Source organism: Kockiozyma suomiensis (genome assembly GCF_038497685.1).
Source record: "Kockiozyma suomiensis strain NRRL Y-17356 unplaced genomic scaffold V2V93scaffold_6, whole genome shotgun sequence".
NCBI classification, from domain to species: domain Eukaryota; kingdom Fungi; phylum Ascomycota; class Lipomycetes; order Lipomycetales; family Lipomycetaceae; genus Kockiozyma; species Kockiozyma suomiensis.
The window spans coordinates 384,311-402,655 of record NW_027117669.1 but is presented as its reverse complement, the minus strand read 5'-3'; the positions used below and the strand labels follow the sequence as shown (position 1 = coordinate 402,655).

General features: G+C 43.8%; 8 protein-coding genes and 1 non-coding gene across 9 annotated transcripts; 4 read left to right on the top strand and 5 right to left on the bottom strand.

The window, feature by feature from the left end:
* Positions 1 to 307: 307 nt before the first annotated feature.
* V2V93DRAFT_t33 lies at positions 308 to 381 on the top strand. The gene has a single exon. It is a non-coding gene; the product is annotated as a tRNA-Ile (tRNA).
* Positions 382 to 2,583: 2,202 nt separating this feature from the next.
* V2V93DRAFT_368785 (mitochondrial carrier domain-containing protein) lies at positions 2,584 to 4,529 on the top strand. The gene is made up of 2 exons (XM_066909862.1): positions 2,584 to 2,887; positions 2,948 to 4,529. Exons 1-2 carry the CDS (start codon positions 2,785 to 2,787, stop codon positions 4,099 to 4,101), a joined length of 1,257 nt encoding a protein of 418 aa, XP_066766110.1. The 5' UTR covers positions 2,584 to 2,784; the 3' UTR covers positions 4,102 to 4,529.
* On the bottom strand, positions 4,183 to 5,694 carry V2V93DRAFT_368783 (Eisosome component PIL1-domain-containing protein). Its single transcript, XM_066909861.1, has 2 exons — positions 5,618 to 5,694; positions 4,183 to 5,554 (listed from the first exon to the last, which is right to left on the bottom strand). Coding segments are annotated over exons 1-2 (987 nt in total). The 5' UTR covers positions 5,620 to 5,694; the 3' UTR covers positions 4,183 to 4,569.
* A 239-nt stretch (positions 5,695 to 5,933) lies between these two features.
* Positions 5,934 to 7,634, bottom strand: V2V93DRAFT_222185 (uncharacterized protein). Its single transcript, XM_066907048.1, has 3 exons — positions 7,460 to 7,634; positions 6,886 to 7,403; positions 5,934 to 6,816 (listed from the first exon to the last, which is right to left on the bottom strand). The coding sequence occupies exons 2-3, from the start codon at positions 7,204 to 7,206 to the stop codon at positions 6,004 to 6,006; spliced, it is 1,134 nt and encodes a 377-aa protein (XP_066766108.1). The 5' UTR covers positions 7,207 to 7,403; positions 7,460 to 7,634; the 3' UTR covers positions 5,934 to 6,003.
* A 553-nt stretch (positions 7,635 to 8,187) lies between these two features.
* On the top strand, positions 8,188 to 9,662 carry V2V93DRAFT_368776 (uncharacterized protein). The gene is made up of 4 exons (XM_066909860.1): positions 8,188 to 8,469; positions 8,703 to 8,765; positions 8,834 to 8,866; positions 8,946 to 9,662. The coding sequence occupies exons 1-4, from the start codon at positions 8,402 to 8,404 to the stop codon at positions 9,340 to 9,342; spliced, it is 561 nt and encodes a 186-aa protein (XP_066766107.1). The 5' UTR covers positions 8,188 to 8,401; the 3' UTR covers positions 9,343 to 9,662.
* Positions 9,663 to 9,752: 90 nt separating this feature from the next.
* On the bottom strand, positions 9,753 to 11,064 carry V2V93DRAFT_221764 (uncharacterized protein). The gene is made up of 3 exons (XM_066907047.1): positions 10,651 to 11,064; positions 10,502 to 10,585; positions 9,753 to 10,410 (listed from the first exon to the last, which is right to left on the bottom strand). The coding sequence occupies exons 1-3, from the start codon at positions 10,760 to 10,762 to the stop codon at positions 10,142 to 10,144; spliced, it is 465 nt and encodes a 154-aa protein (XP_066766106.1). The 5' UTR covers positions 10,763 to 11,064; the 3' UTR covers positions 9,753 to 10,141.
* Positions 11,065 to 11,367: 303 nt separating this feature from the next.
* Positions 11,368 to 14,964, bottom strand: V2V93DRAFT_323629 (Glutamate/Leucine/Phenylalanine/Valine dehydrogenase-domain-containing protein; the record flags this gene model as incomplete). Its single annotated transcript, XM_066907444.1, has 4 exons — positions 11,368 to 14,252; positions 14,455 to 14,482; positions 14,606 to 14,667; positions 14,745 to 14,964. The coding sequence occupies 4 exons, from the start codon at positions 14,962 to 14,964 to the stop codon at positions 11,368 to 11,370; spliced, it is 3,195 nt and encodes a 1,064-aa protein (XP_066766105.1).
* Positions 14,965 to 15,572: 608 nt separating this feature from the next.
* Positions 15,573 to 16,852, top strand: V2V93DRAFT_368766 (uncharacterized protein). The gene has a single exon (XM_066909859.1). It carries the CDS (start codon positions 15,618 to 15,620, stop codon positions 16,560 to 16,562), a length of 945 nt encoding a protein of 314 aa, XP_066766104.1. The 5' UTR covers positions 15,573 to 15,617; the 3' UTR covers positions 16,563 to 16,852.
* Positions 16,687 to 18,322, bottom strand: V2V93DRAFT_368763 (WD40-repeat-containing domain protein). The gene is made up of 6 exons (XM_066909858.1): positions 17,965 to 18,322; positions 17,747 to 17,910; positions 17,466 to 17,695; positions 17,171 to 17,407; positions 17,025 to 17,107; positions 16,687 to 16,964 (listed from the first exon to the last, which is right to left on the bottom strand). Exons 1-6 carry the CDS (start codon positions 18,215 to 18,217, stop codon positions 16,873 to 16,875), a joined length of 1,059 nt encoding a protein of 352 aa, XP_066766103.1. The 5' UTR covers positions 18,218 to 18,322; the 3' UTR covers positions 16,687 to 16,872.
* Between the last annotated feature and the right edge of the window lie 23 nt (positions 18,323 to 18,345).

Genomic DNA, 18,345 nt, shown 5'->3' with positions numbered 1-18,345 from the left:
GGCATAGCCAAGTTCAAAGCGTATCAAAAACCCTTCTCTTGCACCTTGCCCTCTTACCTTTTCTCATCTGCCCGGAGCACTGTGAGCCATGCCCTTTCCCTGACTAAATCCCCTAAACAATCTCCATACACTCTCACCGCCAGATTTTCTTTCGATTGCAAGGCTCTGGATCCCGGTAATAGATACAGCTTCAATATTTTAACAACTCGAAGTGAGCCAGACCATAAAATAACGCGGGGTTCTTGAAGGATAACCCTAAACCTTGCATTTAGGACATGGGTGTGTAAAGAAATATTTTAGTGTAATTGGTCTTATGGCCCAGTTGGTTAAGGCATCGTGCTAATAACGCGAGGATCTGCGGTTCGATCCCGCATAAGACCAGCTCCAATTACTTCATTTTTTTTTTTATTGCTAAAATCATTGAATTATAACAGAAAGAAGACCAATTTTTTTTTTACTTCTGCTTGGGTGCGAAGAACAAGGACGACGTAGAAGAGAGCAGCCAGAGCCGGTGAGTGAACCATGTCTGCAACGGGGCCCCCACATCCTCACCCGTTCCTCGCCCGTTCCTCAACAGTTAACTTTGGGCACCACGTCTACTATGCGCGCTTTAGCATTTTTTTGCCACAGGCTTGCGTGTACGTGGGTCTTTTCCACGAAATGAAATTCAAATCGCCGTGAAGGCAAAGTGAAAAAAAAAAAGGGGGCTCGAGCCTGTGATTAGTTTTGCAGAGAGGGGCCTTTTCGGAAAGCCGGCCGCCTGAAAATAGTTTTTCCGGCCTCGTCTCCGAGGGAGGGCACCCGAAACGGAAATTATTGGCCATCACCTCGTCACCCACCCACATTTGATTGTCTTGTCTTTTCCTACGCTCAGTACTCACAAATCTTCGGTCATGAAATCCCGAAACTTACGGCTCTGTGCGTGCGTGTTAGGGCAGACGTCACGACAAGTTACTTCCCCGCGCGCCGGTTCAGTCTCGGCAGGCGTTGCCACACCACCTGACTAGTGTTCTCTTCTAGACGCGGTCACGAGCAGCAACGACCCCGAACTCGTGCTTTAAACAATAGGTGAGCAAGCATCAGTTGCACTCGAGACTCAGGTCTGAATACTGCTGCTTCCGCAGCCGCCGCGGCCGCCGCCACCGCTGCAGCTAACCACTGACTGTTACAACGCATCGAAAGCCACTGACGTGACTGCAGCATCAGTCCTGCGCTCCTGACTCAACTCGACTCTGAAGATAGTCTCCCGCGATAGCGGTTCTGCGCTGTCGTCGCTTGTCGCTTCGGACTGTGCGCATGACCCGGGGTGGTTTGCCAGCACGAAAACTGCTCCTTCGTGAGCGAGCCAGTTTCAAACATACGAGCCAGCCCATACCCCATGCCCTTGTCGTTCACGAACCTTAATCGTGAGATCCCTGGCGGGCTGGAAAAGTAGAGAGAGATCTATTCTTGCCGACAGACCTGAAACCGCAAGTACATGCGTTCAGCTAATATGTAATTCGAGTCACCCAACAAGGATCTCTTTTGTAGATCAACTTGAGTGCCTGGTCTCGTTTGAAATATCCTCGCTCCGTGAACGAGGCGAGGCTTGTTACGCATTGATATTGCATGTCCTGTTTAGAGTCTGATAAGGTTAAGCAGATTGTTTCTATCTATCGTTTAATATGGGTACGATTATGTTACCACAGAAAATATATGTTCGTAATTACAGTCCTTCCGCTTTAGATAATGTTGTCGATTACACGAATACAATCGACAGTTAGATATTTCTAGTGTCAGTACGAACAATATTCGATATATTTCTGCAACAACATTAGTTTTAGCCTAGTTTTATATTTATTCTCCAACTCTTCTCTTAGAAAAAAAGCAAGAGAAAAACCAGACCTTCGGCATCAGCATGATTTCTAGCTTAAAACTTGCTGCATCAGACTCCTCCAGATATTCTTAAAATATCCAGTCCAGTAATATATAGCCAGCAGTAGTGGATAAATTTCGAATGTGATAGTAAAATTACTGCCATAAATCGGACAAGCAATATCTTTATATTATCAATTAATCCACCCATGCAGGTAATCATCTCAATCAATCCACCTAGTGGGTGGATAGACACATTCTATGACATATGAACCAATCCAGCAAGTTTTTGTAAGACAGATATATAACTACACCACTCGTAATTCACGAAATAGATAAACTGTCAAACAAAAACTTTAAGAATTATATGTTACTTACTCGTTATGTTCTCTTTTCTCTCGGGTGCAGGGGATATCAACAGAAGTAGCAATTTTAGTGGTTTGCTTGGAAATTTAGCTCCTCTAATCAGACTGTGAGCGGTCAAGAACAACAGCTCAACTAGTCAAAAACAGCAAGACTAGGATACGTTAAATAACCACATTATCCAATACTATTTCACTTGTGTTTATAGATTTCTTGCACAGCAGCACCAGGAGAATCTTCATCGCTTAAGATAAGGCGACAGCCAAGAACGCGGGGTTAAGGATTGTTGAACCATTGAGGGTTTCGTAGATCTTTAAACTCTGACAGACGCTGAGTCCAGCCTTACCTTTCAGTATTGCTTGTGCGGCAACTTGTACAGCATTGGAAATTATAATCACCAGTTACGCACAAGTCTGAGCACCACACTTGCGTTATATCAAAGCGGTCTATATTCCCGAGTCACTGTTTTGCAGATAGGGGAAATTTTTATTCTAATAAGCCGTGTTCCTGTTGAAGACCCGAGGAACGACCTTGCAACATTCGGATCCTACGAGCGGAAGTGGCGGGATGGCGACTGCTACTAAACCGCGGCAAAGCGGGCAGGAAGGGATTTCAGTATTCCAAAGAATATTATCAGCATGTTCGGGATCATTAATTACATCGCTATTTGGTATGTTGTTTTGATTGTGGTTGTGGCGAAATGGTCGTCCTAATCTGAATAATTCGGTAGTTACTCCATTTGATGTCATCCGCGTCCGGTTGCAGTTACAAGACAGTTTACCTGTTATTCAACAATCCTCACAACCATCTTCAACATTCGGATTCAAATCATACCCATTACCACAGATAAATCCATCGCAATTTGCTGCGGCTGATCTGGGAGTCACCGCATGCTGTCGCGACGTGTTTAATCTACCATCAACAGTAGACTACTGTGTCGCCTCTCACTTCGACGAATGCGCTGTTCAGCAATATTCCCAACGACAAATATTACGCGGCACATGGGATGGATTTGGGAAGATCGTCAAGAACGAAGGTGCTAGTGCTCTGTGGCGAGGCTTGTCGCCTACGCTCGGCATGTCGATTCCTTCAAACGTCATTTACTTTGTAGGATACGACCACTTGCGACATTCAATACCAATAGAAAATGATACACTTGCGCCCCTTGTTGCAGGCGCTTTTGCTAGAACGTTAGCCACCTCAGCGATCTCCCCCATGGAGCTCTTCCGAACTCGATTACAATCTTTAGCGTCTCCTACTAGATCAGCATCAAACTCCGGTAACAAAATGCCGGCATCATCAAGAGAAGCTTTCGCAACCACATGGGATGGAATCAAAGTGATGGTTAAACAACAAGGCGTGGCATCTCTCTGGCGCGGTCTCACTCTGACTCTCTGGCGCGACGTACCATTCTCCGCCGTGTACTGGGCTGCATACGAAAACATGCGAACATTACTCAATCATTACAACGAATCACACCAGCCAATAGGCTCTATAAGCTCTTCGCAATCTGGCGAAGTTTCCACCTTTTTTCATGCATTCCTATCCGGCGCTACAGCCGGTAGCATAGCATCTCTCGTCACGACCCCCTTTGACGTCGCTAAAACAAGACGCCAAGTCCTGCGCAATAAAAACCCAACTTTAGATGGCATGGTCCCCATGTTGCGAAATATTGCTGAAGAAGAAGGGATTGCGGGATTATTCAAAGGTCTCGTGCCTCGAATGATGAAAGTCAGCGTCTCATGCGCAATCATGATTTCTTTCTATGAAGCAGGAAAGCGTATGTCTGTGAGGTCTCCCGAGATGTTTGTCAGTAATAGTTCGGCAACTAGTTTATCGTCAGCTGACGCGGACGAAATTTTGGTGGCGGTGGAAAACGAGTAAGCATCTGTCGTACAAACACTTTTGTGACGGGGTAATTGTTTCATTTATTGGTCCTCTTTTTCATAAAGTATATATGGGTGTATCGATTTTGATCCTGATTATAGTGTAACATAGTTTCTATTTTTTTTCGTTTTATTAGAGAAGTCATTGGTGAAAGGTTTTTCAAAGAATGCTAGATGCATACATCATAGTTGCTACATCTCTGAAATTATTTATCGTTATAGAGAGATCACATTAACCACAACATAAATCCCTTTGTCATCTTAAAAAAAAAAAATTCTTAGACGAAAGATATTAATACAGTTATTGAATAGTAAAAAAAAAAGAGGATCTTGAACGACATTAGAAGGTATCATAGCCACAGAACTTGAGTTGGAAGAGAACAGCATTAGAATAGAACCACCATTAACAAATAAATAGAGATTGGTATCATTAGAAAAAGGATTGTAAAATAATAAAACAGGGCATCTAACAGGGCTTGGGAGATGATGCAGCGGCAGCAGCAGCAGTAGCATGAGCACAACCACATCCATCATCATCCTCAAACTCGTCTTCTTCACAGACAACAGCATCGGTATTGGTACGCGCAAGATTAGTACGATTATTCAGTACACCGGGTCTCCAGCCTCTCAATTCATCTTCAAGCCTACCCATCAAATCTCTTGAGATTCGTTCCCCATTGTACTCCGGAATCGGCTGGCCAGGAACAATAATCTCACCATCTAGCAATCTCATAATCTGACGACCATACTTCGCCAGCAAAAGGCCGCGTTCGCAGCGTTCCTGGAGTGCATCAAGATGACACTGCGCAGCAGCTCTTAATCGCTCCCGGGTAACATTCTGCAACTGAGCGTCCGCAACAAGACTCTCTGCATCAGCGCGTACAATTTCTCTCTGCAGCTGCTCAACTTTGCGCTGCTGCTTGACGTAAATTTCCTCCTGTTTAATCAATTGAGCAGTGCTCATTTGCATATTACCCCCACTTTGAGACGAAGGAACATTAGCCGACGCGGCCAGAGCGCGATTAAGTTGCTCACGAAGCTTCGTCTGATGCGCTTTCACGGGCTTAACTGACGAAGCAACATCCAATACCGTCGAAATACAGTCTTTAAACTCTTCCAGTTGATTAGCATATCCCATATCAACTGTAGCTACCTCGTAAAATACAACTCCAAACTTATCGGCCACGTCGGATACAGCGGCATCGCCTGTGACATCGCCCCAGTCAGATAACAACTGGGCCGTGGTACACGCTGCATTTGTTGCCGAGCGGTAATGTGAAATCACAGGAGAGAAAGATTTTAAGAGCCTTGAGAGCGGCGAGTGAGTTATTGGTAGAGAGAACTTTAGAGGCGAGCGAGATCGAGGTGGGAGGCTTAGTGCTGTTGCTGATAATGGTGAAATTGGACCATCGTCAGATGAATGTCTTGAGCGGAATGAAAGCGCTCGCTGCCTAGAGGATTACAGACAGTTAGTTTCCGTTGATAAAAGAAATTTAGGATAATTTCAGACAAACATTTTCAATAAGTTGGTGTATTGCGTTGAGTAAAAAAAAGATCAAGATTATTTGAGTAGTGTGGATGAGGGGACGAGTAGTGGCTTTGAGAGTAAGTCGCGTTCTGACAGTCAAATTCAAAATTTAAAAGTAAACAAAGCGCTTTCGTCTACGTCATCTACTAACTTTATTACTCTGAATTACAATTACGACTTGAGCACCGAATACCACAAATCTACTAAATCACAAGTAAAGAAAAAAAAATAATATTGCAAGCCTGACAAATGCTCAACATAACCATTGACCGTTGAAAATATCACCAAAGCAGCCAGTCAAAATTTCTATAACCAACCAATCCAATTAAATCTCCCAAATCTCCCATAAAACCAAAACTTCCCACATGCACACTAATACCCAATCGGCTTCACTCCCTGCTCGGCGCCGACATGAGTACCCATCAACTTCAACAAAAGCCAAGACGGTACCAAAACTGGACCAATAAGCGGTATTCCAACCTGTCCCGTCGAGCGCCATTTGCCCATTGACAAGGCAATTGACTCAACTTCCTGAGGAATGTATTCTCTAACCGCCTTTGAATCCGCAATAAGTGAAGCAACATTTTTAACGACAACAGGCAGTTGAGAATGGGCCTTACCGGCAGTTTTAGCCTCAAGGATGTTTGTGATATCGCCAATCGCAAATATACTGCCATCAGCAGAGGCAGAATCAACTTGAAGCATAGAATTTACACGAATTCGGCCATGATCATCTTTCCAAGAGTCCGGCATCCATTCAGTGGCCGGACTCTGCGCGTAAAGCTTGAATACAACATTGCCGCGAACGGTCTCAATTTCTTCTTTTTCATATACTTTGCGAGTAACCGTGACGCTCCCGTCTCCATTATCGACTCCTTTGGACCTTAGCATAACTTCAACTCTTGACTGAAGTAAATAGGTGAGCACTTTTTGTCTCAGCTTCTCGGAGTAGATATCGGAAAGAGGCAGCCGGTTGTTGTGGATTAGAGTAACTTTTTTTGTATTTCGAAATCTGTCGTTTATTTCGGCAGCCAATTCACAGCCAGTCGCACCGCCTCCAATTATTATAAAATGGTAATTATCTTTGATAAGTTGCCGCTGAGACTCAAAATATGCTAGGATATCGGCATGGCTCGATAGTGGAATTTGGTTGGGTGCGTTGTAATTTGTGCCAGTAGCAACAATCTACAAATATCAACAGATCAGTAAATAGCTCAAAAGACAAATCTGGAAAAGAATTGAAATGTCTCTTACAAGATAATCGTACTTCAGCTCATCGCCGCTGAGCAGTTTAACAATCTTATTGACCTCATCGATCTCAATAGCTCGATCTTTCTTAACTTCGCCAAGCTCGGGATATTTCGTAAATATCCGATCATAAGGCTTCACCTCATAGTCTGAAACATCCTCAATACAATTCCGGATATTTAACGGCAAATAAACAAAATCATCGCGAGGCTCGACAAGAGTGATATGAATCCTTCGTCTCAGGCTGGCTGACGAGTCGCGGAAGTTCGCAACCAAATATGCGCCGAATATGCCACCGCCGACAATGACAATCTCTTTTTTCTCCATTCTTAGCTACTGCTGCTGCTGCGCATCTACTGCTTGTCGAATTGAGAAGACAAGTGGTAAGTATACGTCGGAAATTTTTGAGAAAGTAAGCCGAGGGGAATCAACAGGAGAAGGTCAGGAGACGGTGGCCCGGATTTATGAGGAACAGACCGTTCTAGACAGGCTTGACTCGGTCTGTGCCTGAACAAACACCACCACTAGTACAATGCTCTTAGTATGTACTAGAATTCGCTCTATTTTTTCAATTACCTACCTAGAAGAGTAATTCCACTTAGTCCAGGGTCGCCGGCAATCTTATCAGTAGAATATGTCGAGGCCGAAGTTTGTTTACGCTAATATGCGAAAAATCTAATCTATATCATTCAAGCCTTGCCTGCCTGCCTTGACTAAAGAAACAAGGGGGCTGCAGTTCTTAGAGATGCCATTGCTTATTTATTGCTTTTACAAGCTGTCACAAATGAAGGATTGTATTTACAATTCTTCCTTTATCAGGGCCATTTGAAATACAATGAAGTCTGATTGCGATAATGGCCAATCAACAAACACGCCATGCCGTTTGTGCACCAAAATACCCTAAACACTTTACTTTAATCCACCGGATCTGATTAGATCAGACTATCTGCTTCTGACTGAGATATCGCAATCTTGAGCAACACACTGATATATAACGAATTAAAAATATTTATCATTTTTCAACAGTGATTTTCCAGTTGCAAAAGCTTTATAAACGAAGGCGTAGAATGCTATGCTCGCGGTGCTCGTGATGCTGTGTACGGCTTCAGCCAGGCAGCTAGCTCAGCATGCGAGCGATCTCATTCATTAAAAAAATACGCGCAAACAGTATTGAATTCAAATATTTCTGCACTGCAAAAACTCATGTCAAGATACTAAACATGCTCACCAAGAATTGCACAAAGAGTACACGAGCTAACAATAGCAGAAACGAATACGAAACCATTGTAACTACTGTGGGGTTTGTAACCATGACGTATGTCTCGCCATATGGATCACAATACTGCTCCACTGCGCCTTCGAGGTCTGCTTATTAGGGTCAAACTATCACTACGTAAGGCTCATCCCCTCACAAATTTTCAAACTGGTGTTTTCCTTCTGTGGTTCAAACACATATATTTACATTTCTAGAGCAGTAATATCAAGATATTTATATTCTTGCCACTGATAAATCATACGCATCATGGCTCCCACGACACTCGCACCGTCATCTTCTGATCTAGCTAAACGTTTATTCTATAACTATGGTGTGTAGCCTTTTTTTCACAGCGTTGGGTTATTTTTCTTTCGTATTGCTCACAGTTATATTTCTTTAGGCTGCTCTTACTACGGTAACTGCTCCGGCTGGTAAGTCTACTGATACCATAAACTCTTGCTATCCATTCTCGCTGACTTTGTTTTGTGCATAGGTACTACTGGTATGTTTCAGATATTTTGTCATCGGTGTTCAAAAGTCGCGGCTCTGAGTTCTAATAATGTGCTAGGGGCCGATGGGTTCTTTTAGGTGTCATTATAGTGGCTGCATTACTATTTATGTGGATCTGGGTGTATGTATTTTTTTCCTTTTCTGACTGTTATGTTTGTGCTATCTGACAACCAATGTACAATTTTACAGCTGCGCAAGAAATCGCAAACGGGCAAAGCATGGGTAAGTTTCCTTGATTATTTACTTACGAGCTCCTGTATTCAAACTATGGACTTTTTATTGATCGGCAATCTCAATATAGACAACCGCCATCATATGCTACTACATGGATGGGACCTGCCGGTGGCTACTTTAGCGGCAACAACCAGGCTGTACCGACCCAGAATCAGGGCTCTAACGGATCATACTACGCTGGTGCGGGTAATCAGCAGACTCAGCAGACTCAGCAGACTCAGTTCCAGCCCCCTCCTCCTGCGTACGGCACGCATCCCGGTTCTAATAATCCGTACCCTCAACAATCAGGCGTCGCTGGAACCAACAACTACTATGGAAATGGCACTAATGGAAATGGAAACTACAATGATCCACCTAGCGAGTACAATAATTACCATGGAATGGCTACTAGAGAAGAGTACGAGATGCAAGATTATCCTCCACCTTCTTCGCCGCCTCCTGCACATGCAAAGGCTTCGACTTGAGATTACTAGGGCTCAAATATAAAATAAAAAAAGGATGTGGTTTGGAAATGAGTGGATAATTTTGGTAATATGTAACAAGTAATATAGGTGTTTTGTTTAGTGTTCAAAATCGTGTGGGAGAATAGGTGGCTTTTTTGATTTGCAATTACCATTGACGCTCTTGGGGTTTTAGTACAGCTTTGTATTGAAATAATGTCCCGTTTGTTTCAAGACAATATGAACATTTGATACAAAAGTAGTTGTGCTTGCCTAAGATTTCTATAATTTTATGTACTATCATACCTGACGTTATAATATATTCAAGTTATGTTTATCAAGAGCTATTTGAGAATGTTTTCTTTGACATTGTATACATATAAAAGGTAATCACCAATGTGGAATCTATACAAGAAAAGTAAAGAACAGATTCTTATAAGTCAAAAATAAAATGATATAATAGACAAAGATGAAAAAAAAACCAGCCATTGTCCCCCAGAAACCCAATACCCTTGAAATATTTCTAAAATAATATTTTTTTTTCTTAATTCTCAATTGATAACGCCCTTCCAAAAAAACTCTCTTCACAACCTAAGTTACCAGACTATATTACGGCCGACCTTGTCGACAATATATATCCCAGCCCGTTATAAGTGTGTCGTAGCAAAAATCCGCAGCTTCGAATAATCAGTCCAATAGATTGATCAACGTAATAGTGTTGTAAGTAAATGCAGATTTGTATCATGTTCTCAAACAAAGCAAACACCTTCCTCTAGCCCCGCCATTTATATAGAATTTATATATAAAATATTTAGTACTATATTTAGTACTTCCTTGCCATTCTTCCCATCTCAATAGGCTCGTCGTTCAAATGCGCGTAACTCTTGCGGCCATGGTTAGGCGGTGCAGGAGGACCGGTGTAATATGGCTGCTGATTGGGGATTGTGTATAAGTTATCGGGCGCCTGGCTAGCTCGGCCTCGAGGATCACTGCGTTTCGGCATGCACAGGCCGCAGCACTTACAGCATAACCAACAGGTTGCTTCGGCACCATAAAAAACTAGACGGATAACCCATGCAAAAAGAGAAAGAACTGTAAAGGAAAAAGAAATGAGAAGTGGTTAGAGACCGAAGGACTTAGGGGATATGACGAAGGGGAGAAGCGAATGGCTGGCTGTACATACCTAGACAGACGGCAAGAATGATACCGATAATTGCAATGACTTTACATCCAGTATTTGCCATGCATGTATCCCAATGCTTGAATGCTACAATCGAATAATTAGCACCTTCTAAAACCATATAGCAAACTCGATAAGATAGATTAACATACACTGTCCAAAACTGATGACTTTATGCGCATCATTATTTGCATCGTCGAACACGTCTCGCTTGGCAAGCGATTCATACATCGCCCGCTTAATGTCTCCATAAGGAATAAACATGACTTCTATGCAACAGCAAACTTGAGATGACAAAAAAAAAGATATATACGAGTGCTGTACGTCGTATTGAAAAAGCGAGGGGGAAAAAAAAGGTTATAGAAAGATTTGGATGAAGCGCTCTTGGCTGTGCAAATTGCTATCGTAAAAGCTTATTCAAGATAGTGTTCTCGACTCGTTCTTTTTGCACGGCAGCGAAACTAGATAGAGTAGCTCTTTTGTCAAAGATGAAAAAATAGAAGGCAAACGAGTGTAGTATTTGCAGTACTTTCTGTATCTATCAGCCTCTCTCTTGCAACACACTATCTTTACACCGTCAGAAGCAACCGCAGCATCCGGTTGCCACGCACTAAGCCTCTTTAGGAGTCGTAATTTGACTGCGCCCGGCGGCTTAAGTTACCCGGATTCATACATTGTCTCCTCGGTCCTATTGTTTTATTGCCTGCCCAAGGGCAAGCTGCTGACTGCTACTATTTATTATACTACTCACTACTTTTAGTGACACAGCTTCTAGTGCAGACTCTGCTGCATGCCACTGCAATCACTGGATGATAATGAAAACAAAAAAAACCAATACAAATTCAAATCCACCTACTCTATTCCTTTTCTCATGTAGTTATACCCTGCCTTTTTTTGACCATAAACTCAAAGAATGCAAACTGTCCCGGGTTTGATCCCTTCTCATATACGAACCTTCCGGCAAGGAACGATCCGAAAATTGCCTTTAGATACGCAACAGGTACCCGCTCCAGAATCTTCGCCAACGTGATCTTCTTCAGTAGCAACTCAGGCAACGCCTCTGCCAACACTGCATCTCGAAACTCAACATCCTCCCAAAGGCTCGAGTTTTGAAGCTCCTCTGTCAGATCGGTAATCGCATTTGACAATTCATCTGATAATACCGAGCGGGATTTACCCGTCTTTTCATGTTCACGCCAGAGTGCTTCGAATTCAAGGTATGCGTTCTTCTTGATAATCTCCTGCACCTCTGCAACATACGCCGTATAAAAGGCCGGAACTTTGCCGTTAGATATACACATATTCTCATAGAATCCTGCGTCATCAAAAGCCAGCGACGCCAAAACTTCTAAAGACGACGAAGTGACTCCACCTTTATTAGCCGACGCATCTTTGAAAATTATCGTGCCCGCCGCCTCCAGCTTTAGTTTTGCCTCTTGAGTCAAAAACAGATTAGCACCCTCAACTATATACGGAATCGTTGATTTGCCATCCCTAATCAGCGCAGAGACGCTGTTAGCGTCAATCGCCTCGGGTCTGCCTCCGCAGGGTACAAACATCTGTATGCCATCTAAGGCTCCAGAACGCAGATGGAATAGATTACGGAATGTGGTTCCGTTCTCAACTACTTCGCCGCTAGGAAGTGTCACGTCTTTTTCATCAACCAAAACTCGATAGCCTTCGGCACTAAGCTTGCTAACGTCAAAGTCTGAAATCATCTTTCGCTCCTTTGCTAGTCGCAAAAGCTCTTCACGATGGATTCCATTCGTGTCATGTAGCACACCTGAACCATCAATGACTGCAATATACTTCTCGTTCGACAGCAAAATCTCATTTGAGCCTAGATCACCATCTGGACCTCCAGTCTGCAACTTTCGTACCTGAGATTCATCAATGCCAAGCTTGCGGTAGATTCCAGTCACATACTCGCGCACAGATAGACTGGTCATACCATACTCATCGTGAGGAATTCCTCCAAGCTCAGGAGATTTTCCTGTAAAAAACGATTTCCACCACGGCGCCTTTCGCTCTCGGGCATGCATGGTCGCCCAATCAACCAATCCAGCAGTATTCTCATCCGGACCCATAAAGATAATCTCCTCTTTCTTATATAAATCAACAATCTTATTCTTTACCCCAGGAACATCTCCTGGAAGTAGCAAATCAAGTACTGCATCAATATACTTTTGGAAAGCAACAGTAGCTTTGTCCTGATGTTCATAGTCAAGTAAAATCACACCCTTCGATCCACCTTCAGGAATATCCTTATTCTTGCGCTGCTGAGTATTTGCCAGATTGTAGTTTTCATCAAACAAGCTGCGTGCATTCAAATTGTACGCTTCCTGGCTGCGACTCTTCACAATTCGGATTCCACCTCGAGCAATATCTCTGAATCGTAAATGAAAGCCGCGGAACTCTTGTCCAACGCACAAAAACATTCCAAACAAAGGTTGTGGATACTCTAGCTTGGGCAAAAAGGACGGATCTAGTCTAAACGAGAGAGCAACTTTCGTGGGCGTATAAAAATTGGTACGAAGCACGTGCTTGTTAAATAAATGAAATGCACTCATGACGAGCACATGGTGGTCGTTCGCGGCATTACGACTCACAAGCTTCGTGAGCTCCTCGTCAGACAAAACAGTACTTGACTTTAGGCGCTGGTAGGACAGAGTCGGTAAGAAGGAAGAGTCTTCACCAACCGAAGCAACGTAATGAGTGCTCGCAAAGGACAGATAAAATTGACGGACAAGCTCCAGCTGGGAAATAATAATATCGACTATGTAGTCTTTAGTAAATGTTTCCTGGCGCAATCGACGCTTGATCTTTGCAATAACCTCTTGGTGAGTTGAATTGCCAGAATCCAATATCGACAGAAGAGATGTGTATTCTGATCCGAGACGGTTAAGGAAATGAGTTACAAAAATAGTGACGCAATGAGCATAAATTGACTCCTGCAAACTCAACTCTCCCTGAGCGAATAAATACTGATAAAGGTTCTGAGGGAGGCAATATAACAACGACACTTCTTTTATAACCTGATGGATTGAGTGCTCGATCGGTGGGTACTTCGACGACTTGGGAGATGGAGACAAATACACACACATGACCGAAACACCATTCTTAAACTGCTCCACGTACTTTCGTGTAGACGTAAGTCCGTAGTAGTGGTACAGATCCGAGAGAGCAGAGAAAAAGTTACTGGCTGAGCGCTGACGGTAAGCTATAATGAGTCGTCGCTCACGAGACCCTTCAATTTCGTACATGTCAATCACAGGGCCTGAAGTCTTGCTAGTAGCAAGTTCAATGACTGACTTGTAGATATTCTTTGTATTCTCTGAAGCTTTCTCGTAAAATCGCTTGTCGGATATTTTTAGCATGTCCGTCTCAGCTTCAGTTACGTCACCTTCAGGAAATTCACATTTGTACACGAAATAGCAACGGAACTGCTGAGGCTCCTCGTCCGTCACATTATCCACCGGCCGAGTAACAGAGCGAAATGTTTCCAGACGGTATGCGCGAGCTGGTGTTGATCCGTTGAGATACTTCGTGTCGATGCGCTGCTCATACTGGGGGCCCTTTAGGTTTGTGATGCCTGGAACGCTAGTGTCAATGTACACCGCACGGTCCTCGTCCTCACGATCTAGGCGAAGCTCGAACTTGTGATCTTCGCGAGAAAAAGCCGCTACCTTTGCGCCGTAAATGGAAAGAATATGGTTTGCAATATTATTGACAGACTCTGTCGCAAAATATTGGTCTAGATTTTAAGCAAACGTTAGTTTCTTGTCCTTCAATCATTAGTGACAACGCCACGCAGACGCCACGATGAGCGATGACCGCTAGAGTAGACAAGCGGCTGAGCCCATCGCGCACGATCAGCCGCATAGCAAAGCGGCTCCTGCTGAGATACCATGTACGGTGCTGCCTGAGAAGCCCTTGCAAGAGTGAAAGATACGTACCGTCTATTCCAAGGGAGTTATAGAACCACTATATAATTGTTAGAGCAATAAACAAGTAAAGATAACATTGCGTAGAGCAAAAAGGTATCAAATGTGTCGATGACGCGCATTTGCCCCGCTACAGATTGCACCACTACAGATTGCACCATACCTTTGTTTCGTTCTCGATCAAAGTATCAGGAATAAAAGCACGATGATCAAGTTCGTCCATGACTATTTGCGGCAGATGAAGTTAGCTGTCTTGCACCAGCGGGATCATCAAAGACAACATAGATCTAAGACAAACTCACCCTCTTCCATTTGTGCTTCCTTGCCGGCGAATGGCTTTGCAACATAAAAAGGAGATTCTTTGATAATGTGCGGGCCGCCAATAATAGCAGCATCAACCCTTCCTAGTTCAGGATGAAGAAACGGTTTCGCTGATCCAGGCACAGACAGATGGGTCGGCTGCGGCGAGGGTGTACCGCCAATGTCCGGCGTCTGCGGAAGACGAATGGTAGTTACGGGCATGATTATGGCTTGTATTCACCCTAAGCAAATTAAATAAGAGTTAAAAGAGTGTAGATATATAAAGAAGAGAGAGCACGGAAATAAGATGAAAGGGCTGATCGGGAGGCACGCTCCATTTATAGCACGCTGCGACGAGCGCCGCCAGCTTTGATGAGCCACAAGACCCTTGATAATTTATGAGCGATTTGACTCCAACTTGAGCACCTAATACAATTAGTACCTAGATCATTGCTTCTGGTACCTTTGAGATATAAGCTCCTATATGGGATCGATATCAGTGATCAAGTAGTAATAATAGAAGCACACGAGTAGTAATAATAGAAGTGCTTGTCTAGCAATACAGGGTAGTGAGAATAGTGACGACTAAGATGCTCACAGCTCGGCTCCACCTTCTCCTTAACCAAGAAACCGAGTATGCTTTATTCGTGACTTGAATTGCGTAGATCTGAAAGAAACTTAGAAATCATCACAACCCCGAACCTGAACGCAACAAAAAAATTGCGTAGCAGACGCGACGCAGACGCGCGACGCCAGGGGTGCGGCTCGCTTTGCGCAGTAAACGTCTGCTACGCGTGTCCCCTTCGCTTCTCGCACTATCATCATCAGTCTCTTTGCTCTTTCCTTAACTACCAACTACCTCGACCCTGCCATCAATGAAGTCCCGAAGCCTTCGTCCACCAGACATTGTGCTGCCTCCTCCTTTCCCGGTGTCAACGGCAGACTCTCAATTTCCTCTGCAGTCACCAGTTCCGTTGCGCACACCGTCTCTCACTAGACCGCCTCTCCCACTCTCGCGGCGCTCTTCATCTCTTTCGAATGCTGTGCCGCTGCCATTGGCTATCTCTACTTCTATTTCTGCCTCTTCCGGTGGTCCATCTTCTAAGCGAGCTCGCAAGGCCTATCCGCCTGTCACGCCGATATGCACGCAACCCGATTATTTCAAAGACATTCCATGCACTCCTTCGATCAACGAACTTCCTCCCTCGTCGGCAGTATCCTCCGCAGTATCGCCATCTACTTTATCAGATAGTGACTTGTCTTCAGCGTCAGATAAAGATGGCGATTCGGCCTCTGAACCTGATACTCCAGATTCGGCGATCTCACCTTCTTCGTCCCCGACCCAGATCTGGACTTCAGTCTCTGACTCTGTCATTCGTCGCGCAATTGATATGCATGTGAATGATCCCCGCACCGCACCGTTTCCGGGATCTACTCCTCCACCGGCTCTACTTCATCGCATTGCGAAGACTGCAGTGAGACTTAAAGTTCGCACCGGCAACAAAGACAAGCAGCCGGCACTCTCAGACATCAAGAAGCGTATCATCTTTCTAATTGCCGAAAGTAATGACGCTGGCTCCGATCATCTAATTTTGAGCCCGGCATTAAGAAATGCCGGTAGTGGACCAATCCGATACCTGACTGCACGGGCAAATAGTATAAGTGCTGCAGCTAGTGCTTCTTACTTTCCAATGCCTCTTAAATCTCCATTTCATGAACAGGGTGAGCTATTTTCAAAATCTGCTGGCAAACGCAAATTCAATGAGACGGGCAGCTTGGGACACACTGCTGCAGGCGAAGTAGACGGACACAATACTTGATTCGACCTTGATCTGCCTACGAAATCAGCTTTTTTTTTTGGTTTAATTTAGTTACTTTTTGGAGTACTGTTTGGGTTCGTTATATCTTATCATGTTTGGTAGATTGCCTTCTCTCGTTAAATGTTTCTCTTTATGACCCTATGATACGATAATGTTTGGTAAGCACATATTTTCTTCGATCAGCCATCTGTTTTCATTTGCAATCTTTCCATTCTTTTGGTCGGCATAAATCATTTCATTCGTTTCAATTTTCTTATCATTTAATACACATTCACTTACTATATTCATGCTCTTGCATAATTTTACCGCATCACCGCTTAACCCAAATCCTCACCAGCCTGTCCATTCCACCAGAAGCTAGCATATTCCGTGTTGGATGAGCGTCGACGCATAGTACAGCTCCTAAAGTAGAATGGATTAATACCACGTTGCCGTAAATTCGCAAACCAGATCAAACAATACCTTCATGCCCTTCAAGAACCTGGGCCACTTCTTTCGTCTGTACATCCCAGAAGAAGGTTTTCCCATCTTCTGATCCGCTTACACTATCGTGACATAAAATTAATGATAAATTCAATACAGGGCGCGGCACTAAATTGATAACTTACACCCATACTCCGTTCGTTGCTGAGAATGTGGCAATACTGGCATATTTCTCGTTTTTGTGTCCTTGGTATGTTTTCACGCGCTTTCCCTTTAAGTAATCCCACAATCTTACGGACGAATCAAGTGATCCAGAAAGGAGATATTTGCCATTCGGGGAGAATCGTACGTTTGAGACAGGGGAGTTATTTTCCTCAATCAAAGTTTTAAGACATTGACCAGATGCCGTATCCCATAAGCGACTTTTATAGTAGCTGTCAGTAAAGTAAAATCGCACAAAAGTACGGAAAAATAACTCACATTTGACCATCATGACTACAAGATACAATCATAGTCCCATCGCGACTGAAATGGACGGCAGACACTGGATCTGAATGAGCAGGTAACGTTCGCAGACACACGCCCTTTTTGACGTCCCATATTTTTATGGATTCATCGAAACTTCCTGATGCCACCAGATTTCCTTTTGGGCTAAAATCGACACTGTAGGCATAACTCGTGTGACCTCTCAAAATTCGAAGAATACGCCCCTGGATCAGGTCAGCGGCGATTCTGATAATTCACCAGATAGCTTCACTCACCGATACTACATCCCAAACGCGAACTGTTTTGTCATCTGATGCTGACGCGAGAACTCGAGAATCGTGCGACCACGCTATGTCGTTGACTCCTCGACTGTGGCCATCTATTGTCATTTCATATTCGCCATCGTCTGCCTTCCACAACTTGATCGTTTTGTCCGCTGCTTAATTTGAATTCAGTTTAATGATACGAAATCGATGATATAGAGTCCACTTACACGCTGTAGCAATCCATTTGCCGTTCGCACTAAATTTCACATTGGTTATCCCGGCTTTGTGACCTTCCAAAATCATATGTAAAGCGTATTGAGGCGAATCCACACGAGTCTTTGCTACTCCATTTTGCTGTCCATTCTCTTCCTTCTGAAAAGGCAAATGACTTCGATACGCCTCTCCCGGGTGAGAAGGAAGCTCACTGTCGGTGGTGTCTCCGCTGCTTGCAGGCGTGTCTTCGCGACTATCCAGGTCCATAGTCTCCTCTTTTTTTTAAGAAAATATTGAACAAACGCAGGATATCTATCGTTGAATTTGTGTCAAACTAGCCATTACTGATGCTAATGAAAGTATGACTGGATGTCTGATCTTGGTATATATAATTA

Excerpts from the sequence above, each read along its gene's own strand:
- V2V93DRAFT_368785 (XM_066909862.1), top strand. The coding sequence starts at position 2,785 with ATGGCGACTGCTACTAAACCGCGGCAAAGCGGGCAGGAAGGGATTTCA. Across the intron at positions 2,888-2,947 it reads ATTAATTACATCGCTATTTG|TTACTCCATTTGATGTCATC; the intron begins GTATGTTGTTTT and ends ATAATTCGGTAG.
- V2V93DRAFT_222185 (XM_066907048.1), bottom strand. The coding sequence starts at position 7,206 with ATGGAGAAAAAAGAGATTGTCATTGTCGGCGGTGGCATATTCGGCGCA. Across the intron at positions 6,817-6,885 it reads AGCTGAAGTACGATTATCTT|ATTGTTGCTACTGGCACAAA; the intron begins GTAAGAGACATT and ends TGATATTTGTAG.
- V2V93DRAFT_368776 (XM_066909860.1), top strand. The coding sequence starts at position 8,402 with ATGGCTCCCACGACACTCGCACCGTCATCTTCTGATCTAGCTAAACGT. Across the intron at positions 8,470-8,702 it reads TTATTCTATAACTATGGTGT|GGGCCGATGGGTTCTTTTAG; the intron begins GTAGCCTTTTTT and ends ATAATGTGCTAG. Across the intron at positions 8,766-8,833 it reads CTATTTATGTGGATCTGGGT|CTGCGCAAGAAATCGCAAAC; the intron begins GTATGTATTTTT and ends ACAATTTTACAG.
- V2V93DRAFT_221764 (XM_066907047.1), bottom strand. The coding sequence starts at position 10,762 with ATGTTTATTCCTTATGGAGACATTAAGCGGGCGATGTATGAATCGCTT. Across the intron at positions 10,586-10,650 it reads AGTCATCAGTTTTGGACAGT|CATTCAAGCATTGGGATACA; the intron begins GTATGTTAATCT and ends ATTCGATTGTAG. Across the intron at positions 10,411-10,501 it reads CATTCTTGCCGTCTGTCTAG|TTCTTTCTCTTTTTGCATGG; the intron begins GTATGTACAGCC and ends TTTCCTTTACAG.
- V2V93DRAFT_368766 (XM_066909859.1), top strand. The coding sequence starts at position 15,618 with ATGAAGTCCCGAAGCCTTCGTCCACCAGACATTGTGCTGCCTCCTCCT.
- V2V93DRAFT_368763 (XM_066909858.1), bottom strand. The coding sequence starts at position 18,217 with ATGGACCTGGATAGTCGCGAAGACACGCCTGCAAGCAGCGGAGACACC. Across the intron at positions 17,108-17,170 it reads GCAACGAACGGAGTATGGGT|TGTAAGCGGATCAGAAGATG; the intron begins GTAAGTTATCAA and ends ATGTCACGATAG. Across the intron at positions 16,965-17,024 it reads GGTTCTTGAAGGGCATGAAG|GAGCTGTACTATGCGTCGAC; the intron begins GTATTGTTTGAT and ends ATTCTACTTTAG.